At 37.3% G+C, this 7,252-nt stretch overlaps 1 protein-coding gene and 1 long non-coding RNA gene across 2 annotated transcripts in view; both read right to left on the reverse strand.

Annotated features, from left to right (window-relative positions):
* Nucleotides 1-1,222: 1,222 nt before the first annotated feature.
* LOC107659057 (uncharacterized) lies at nucleotides 1,223-2,424 on the reverse strand. The gene is made up of 2 exons (XR_001630872.1): nucleotides 1,722-2,424; nucleotides 1,223-1,496 (listed from the first exon to the last, which is right to left on the reverse strand). It is a non-coding gene; the product is annotated as an uncharacterized LOC107659057 (long non-coding RNA).
* A 614-nt stretch (nucleotides 2,425-3,038) lies between these two features.
* The window catches only part of LOC107659056 (ribonucleoprotein PTB-binding 2-like), a 92,791-nt gene continuing 88,577 nt past the window's right edge, over nucleotides 3,039-7,252 (reverse strand). The window contains exons 14-15 of the mRNA XM_016447870.1: nucleotides 6,900-7,103; nucleotides 3,039-4,305 (exon numbers count right to left, since the gene is read on the reverse strand). Coding sequence (XP_016303356.1) covers nucleotides 4,168-4,305; nucleotides 6,900-7,103 — 342 coding nt within the window. The 3' untranslated portion in view covers nucleotides 3,039-4,167. The remainder of the gene's footprint in view (nucleotides 4,306-6,899; nucleotides 7,104-7,252) is intronic.

Here is a 7,252-nt window from a genome sequence, read left to right on the forward strand (position 1 = left end):
ATGTTCCTTTTTTTTTTTTTTTTTAATCAAAATGGAATTAAAAAGTGATTAACAAAAACGCAACACGTTTCAATCGGAGATATTTTGTCATTGTCTAAAAGATGGATACTGACAGTAAAGAAAAGGATCAGGGTTTGAACGTAGAAATTGGTTTAGCGTCTTAAAAGCCTTAGCTGTTATTCATATAGCTAAAAGAAGACTAAATATTCAAAGGCGCACTAATTCCCATCTGATTATGGTTAATCCTCACACATGGTTCCTGAAAAGGGAAAATGATTCATCTCCCAGGTGGAAGTGTCATGTGGTTTTGCACTGAAGGTATTGTGGAATGCACGTTGCTGCGTTCATATCTACGCCTCCACGGTGGCCACAATGGAGTTGAGAATGGTCAGAGGAAAAAAAAAAGCAATGAGACGTCATTTTCCTGTCCTTTAATGTGGAATGCAAAACAATTTAATCTACTCAAAATTAAACCCAAACCTATTTTCCTCAAAAAGAATGACAGCAAAATTGTATCCAACAGGGTAAAATGTACATAAATTCACATAAAATAAATACAATATTTTTTTTGCTGTTAAATACTCAAAAGCATTGAAAACATCTACTGAAAAAAGGGGAAAAGTTGTTTTTCTTGTATTGCAGGAGTATACGCATGCTTAAATTCCACTGTTTCTAAAAATAGCTTATTCACAGTAAAGCAATATCAATAGAGTTTGGATTATAAAATATTGCAAAATATTAATTCAAGGTGAAAAAAAAAAGAAGAAACTACGACCTTTCAAACTAAAAACGGGCTGCAATATGTGTCCAAAGCACAATAGTAGAGTTTGGATTATAAAATATTGCAAAATCTTAATTCAAGGTGAAAAAAACAGAAGAAACTACGACCTTTCAAACTAAAAACGGGCTGCAATATGTGTCCAAAGCACGATAGTGTTGAAAACCCTGCGTGTTTGAACAGGCGACTGTACCTTCTACATCAATAAGAGACACTTTAGTATTGCAAAGCTTTTGAGACACAAGCGCACACGTACACGTTCATGACATTCAGAGGGGTAATGGATTATAAAATATTGCAAAATATTAATTCAAGGTGAAAAAAAAAAGAAGAAACTACGACCTTTCAAACTAAAAACGGGCTGCAATATGTGTCCAAAGCACAATAGTGTTGAAAACCCTGCGTGTTTGAACAGGCGACTGTACCTTCTACATCAATAAGAGACACTTTAGTATTGCAAAGCTTTTGAGACACAAGCGCACACGTACACGTTCATGACATTCAGAGGGGTAAAAGTGCAGAATTGGAAAGATACATTACAGTCTTGACTTGAAATACAAGGGGAACATCAGTTTGTTGTTGACCATCAGCAAAAATGGTAAGAAATACAAGGTTCATAAATGCAAAATAGGCACAGTTTTCCATCCTTCACCTTTCTACAGAAACAAAAACACTTTTTTTTTTAAAGAGATGATTTACTTTATTTAGGAACTCAAACCTCTCTTTTCAAGGTAAAAGAGTGCGAGTCATCTTGATTTGGAGCAGTGGTACGTACGGTTGGAGAACAGGAGAGAGGAGACTCATGGGAAAGTGACCAGAAGTACATGTGCTTTATAATCCCTGTAGAGTGTCATTTTGCAACAAATCCCATTTCTGATTATCTAGAAACAACCAGCACAAGTCTGAACTGAACTTGAGCACACAGAACAACGGGAACTCAAACCTCTCTTTTCAAGGTAAAAAAGTGCGAGTCATCTTGATTTGGAGCAGTGGTACGGTTGGAGAACAGGAGAGAGGAGACCCATGGGAAAGTGACCAGAAGTACATGTGCTTTATAATCCCTGTAGAGTGTCATTTTGCAACAAATCCCATTTCTGATTATCTAGAAACAACCAGCACAAGTCTGAACTGAACTTGAGCACACAGAACAACGGGAAAACTAAAAACTCTCACATTAACCTTTTCTGTTTTGACATAAATAGTGTTTCCTGGGAAAAAAAAGGCCTCTGTTTATAAATGGTGATTTTGTGCTGAAAGTGGGACGCAGAGCCTCAGGTAATGATGTAAATTTGGGATTGTCTTTATACTTGTCATAAAATAAAAAGGCAACATAAACAGTACGCAACAACAGAGGTTCCTCCTCAAATGTGTTGTGGAGGTGAGAGAATGGCTTTCAGAGAGAGAACCAAGAGACAATCACTTCAAAAGAGTAGAAAAAAAGAAGGCACACAGCCTTAATCATAAACGGATGAACGTGCCAGGCAAACGCCTATATGTGCTATGTGGTAGCAAAGCCAAACAATGGCTCCTTTTATGACAATCTGCTGGCAGACTGCAACCAACACAGTGTACTGCAAAAAATCCAATTCTTAATGACTACCTGTCTTCTTTACCACTAATAAAATCTAAACATGCTTAAAACAAGCTCAGTGCAAAGTAAAAGGGATAGTTCATCCGAAAATGAAAAATCATTTTTAATCATTTACTCATCCCTTTGTTACAAACCTAATTATGACATTTTAAAGAATTAACTGTTTTTTTTTAATATACAATAAAAGTCAATGGGGTCCAAAACAAAATTAGACCCCACTGACTTTGTAAAGAGCAGTGTTGTTATCGGTAACTCAAACTTACAACTATTAACGGTTTCATTAAAATAAAGCTGAAATAAAATACAAGTATTAGAGGAAAAAGTTAAACTTGAAGTACTAGAATTGCAAAAATAAACAGAAAAATAAAGCTATATATATATATATATATATATAGCTTTATTTTTCAGTTTTACTTTATTTCCATTTTTTCGATTATATGTATATACATAAAAATAATAAAAATGACAAAAGCTTAGTAAAATGACTAAAGCTTAAAATGTAAAACCGTAAATATAAAAATAAAAGTTAATTCAAAATATTAATAAATACTACAATGTAATGGTATATCAAGGTGTGTGTGTGTTTGTGTATATATATATATATATATATACATGCAAACACACACACACACACACACCTTCTGTTGGGTTCCAATGGTTTGGAACAACACGAGGATGAGTAAATAAAAACAGAATTAAAAATTTTGGTGAACTATCTCTAAGACTTTATTTGTCCCATTGGGAGATTTATGTCACTTGTTTTAAGTATCTAAATTAAGACAGTAAAATCACCAAAATACAGACTCTCTCCTTTAAAGTAAGGAGATTAAACCACAGAATAACAGACCACTAATATCCATATATAGGCATTATGTTAGATTATTACCATGTGGGTGTTTGCATGTGAGCTGTTTTATCCGATACATAACCACCCTAACCCCTGACATCCTTCCAGCAGATTATTACTACTACTATACTAATGTATTATTATTACTCATACTGTTATTAAAAAGCAACCACTGACAGCATTGTAGCTGAATGTTGTGTGGAGGTCACCCTGGGGGAAAAGTCACCTTGGCGTATGTGGTGGTAGTTTCTCCAGAGAAGGTAGAGGTTATTGCCTTAGCCATGTCTTCTCTGAGCGCCGTGTTTTAAGGCTCCTGCAGTTTTCAGAATGGCTGATCGTTCCTACAGATACAGCAGTATGTACAGAGACACACGTTAAAGATTAATCCTCAAACACGCGGTTCCCGTACACTTTGGAAAGCGAATCGATAGTCAAGATAAACAGTGACACATTAAGCAAGACGGTAATATTAATAATATTCTCAATGTCTGTACACGGTAAAAAATACACTCATTTCGCAGAATATACAATAAACATTGGCTATGCCCTACCCTGTCAGGAAAAAAAACATCTTTGAAAATTGTTATTCTCTGAGTGTAGCTCAATCTTTATCAGCCCTTAACCGTTTGTACAGTAAAACACGGACACGGAACCCCCCGCCCCCGCGCCCCCTCTGGAGTGGAATGGAACGTCCCGCCTAGGAGAGAGGTAAAAGGGCAGAACAGAAAAAGAGAAATATCAATTATCTTAACAGATCATTTGGGACAGAGTCAGAGCAATCTTAAGAGGTCCTGCCTGGCGTCGGACAGAAATAACAACAGTACCCACATCCACAGAAGAGGAACGCACAATAAAATGTATAATCTTTTCATAAATATCAGTTATCGACTAAAAGTTAGGGCCTGGACATGACAACGGCAACATACAGCGAGTAGTGAGAGCGAGTGCGAGTTAGATCCTCTTCTTCTTGAAGTAGTCGGCGTACTGGCCCCCAAGACCCTGTGAGTGCTGGCCTACATACAGCCCCTCTGATGTCACTTCCTGTGTGGGCAGTGTGGGGTATTCTCGCTTCTGCCCTCTAGCCTGACTCTAGGGAAGAAAGAGAGGTTGATTATAACTGAAGTGATTACAGTGATTTCACCTGTTTGATGGTGGTGATGATGTACGTGACTCATTGTTCATTGTATGCTTGAGTTTGAGTGGCATACGGGTTTTTTGTGTTCCATACAGTAAATGACTGACGCCGTCTCCCTCAGCCCACACACACGTCTGAGGAATTTTATGACTCTTGCACTACGATAAAGTGCCCATTGTTGAATCAGTGAAGCGTAGTTAGAGGTGTTTTGTCTCTCAATGTGTCACTCTTCTACTTCCAACTGAAGAATAAAGTTTGTGCCAGAATCCTACTGGTTTCTTCACCATCAAGCAGAGCAGAAACACACACACGTCTGGTTTGCTATCCTTGTGGGGACTCTCCATAGGCGTAATGGTTTTTCTACTGTACAGACCGTATATTCTATTGCCCTACACCAACCTTACACCTAAACCTACCCCTTACAGGAAACTTTCTGCATTTTTAGATTTTCAAAAAACTTAATTCTGTGTGATTTATTACCTTGTTTACCCGTGGGGACCTCAATTTAGGTCCCCACCATGACACGAGTCCCCATGAGTCTGTGTGTATTCAGGTTTAAGTCCCCACCAGAATAGAAAAACAGGTACACACATCACACACACACCATATGCATTCAGTTGACCTACCTATCATTCTAAATATTATTCCATATATTGTTCTATTTTTCTAATATATTTCTATTAGTACTGTTACTGAGATTTTTTTCAACCGGGTTTATAAAAAAATCTATATAAATTTTGCCTTTATGAATGTAAAATATCATGTTTGCACCATTTTTGACTGAAATGGTGCTTGATATTTAATTGTGTACACTTTTATTGGCCTTGTTAAACTTGCCTAACAATTGTTTTTGGCACCAAACACAACAATGCAAAATAATAATGTGGTGTTGCAATGATATTTAATATTTAAGGCCATTACTAGATATTTTGCACTCATAGGTTATCAATGTTTTTATTTATCATTTCAAAACTTTTATGCTTTATGGTTAGCAATGATAAATAACTATTGGCACTTTGTGAGGCTGTGATCTATGAAAACCCATTTTTGTCTCGGAGTAAAAACGCTATTTGCGGTATTTGCAAGCTAAAGTTTAAAATAAGAAATAAAATCACGAATAAAATTATGAATTATAAAGTTACAAGAAACAGTAGCAGTGTCGTACATAGTCACATTGTGAGATTTAAAGTCACAATAGCTATGTTTCCATCGCCCTGTTTGTATCGCATCAGAAACGAGTGATGGAAAGGCCAAATTAATTCGCAAAAGTTTTTACGCTCGCTTGAGGTGGTCTTTGACTTGTGCAGAAAATGGTTACTGCGCAGTAATGGAAGCGCATTTTGCGAATAAATTCCTCCATGCGCATAAAAAAAAGTCATGTGACTGCGCTCTGGGACGGCATAACCGGACTAACCTGCTAACCGATCTCATTGCATAGCATCTGAAATGTTGTTTTGGTCATTCTGAAATGCCTGAGCAAAGTCTGTCATCAAAGTATTTCTGTATAATTACTGTCTTACACGACTGCGTCCCCAAACAGCAGACATCCACCTCCGAAAGCAATGACCGCATTTATTGTGTTTCGTCTGCTTGCTCTGTGGTGCAAGGAATTTATTATATATGAAAAGTATTATATTCAGTGGCTTCTACTTTTCTTAGTGATATTTAGTGGCAGTTTATCAGGAAGTGATGATTTTATTCTCTTTAGATTTGTTGGATGTAAATGGTGCTTATTCGCAAATTGCAATTTTCAAATTTTGCGCACAAGTTAAATGGGCAACTTTGGATGGAAACCCAGCTAATGTGAAAATTTTAAGTTATATTGTGAAATATAGTTACAATTGGGAATATAGTCACATTGTGAGTTATGAAGTCCAAATTATGTGACAGTTGCAATTGTGAGATTGAGTCACATTGTAAGATATAAAGTCACAATTGTCAAATATAAAGTCAGATTCATAAGTCACAATTTGAAAATATAAATTACCATATTATATTTTTTACTCTAGTATGGAAGCCCATTTCTGCCTCACTTGCATGTTTAATTGGCCATTTTAAAACCCATATTTATTGACCACAGCTAAAGGGATCCTTATTGTAGACCCCACAGTTCATAGCATTTACGGCCTGGGTGCTTTGGCCTGAATTTGGACAAAATATGTATATATTTTTAATTTCAACAAGAAGGGTGTGATACTTTGTATGGCAAAATTTTCGTGGTTCATGTGGATTTCTCATCAGATTCTGGTTAAGCTTTGAACAAACTTGTTTGCAGCATTTATAAGCTGCTTAGTTTGGAAGTGACGTCATAGTAAGCATCGTGCATGTTTTCTGCATCGCTACACTATAGATAATGGACAAGGGACTTTCCTTGCCCACAAAATTTCACTAATGTGATCATGCCTAAACCTTCCATTTTTTTTCCTGGAATTTAAACACACGTTATCTTTCAGGTGTCTAATATTTCACATGCAATGTGGGTTGTTTCACTTCTCTTTCTCTCACACACAATAATACACACACTTTATATAGAAAGACACACACTCACATAATAGTAGTTGTTCCAGTCGGTGGCCGTGGCTGCGGCGGGTGTGTGTGCGGCAGGACTGGGCGTGTGTGTGTGCGTGTGTGTCGGTGTGATGAAGCCAGGCATGATGGGTAGGGCACTGTAGGTGGGCAGCAGGGTCTGAGCAGTGCCGTTCAGAGAGGTGTGCAGAGGCCCACTCAAGGGGGTCTTCACCACCTCCACCTCCTATAGAGAGACGCCATCAAACAATTATACATACACTTACACTGTATCTCTCCATATGCAACACACACTATTCAGATTACAGATCTCTCCTCTCTCTCACACACACACTGGCCCAGCTGCTGTGCTGAGGAGTGATGGAGTGTTTTCAG

The sequence above is a fragment of the Sinocyclocheilus anshuiensis genome, unplaced genomic scaffold, assembly GCF_001515605.1.
Source record: "Sinocyclocheilus anshuiensis isolate Anshui unplaced genomic scaffold, SAMN03320099.WGS_v1.1 scaffold311, whole genome shotgun sequence".
NCBI classification, from domain to species: domain Eukaryota; kingdom Metazoa; phylum Chordata; class Actinopteri; order Cypriniformes; family Cyprinidae; genus Sinocyclocheilus; species Sinocyclocheilus anshuiensis.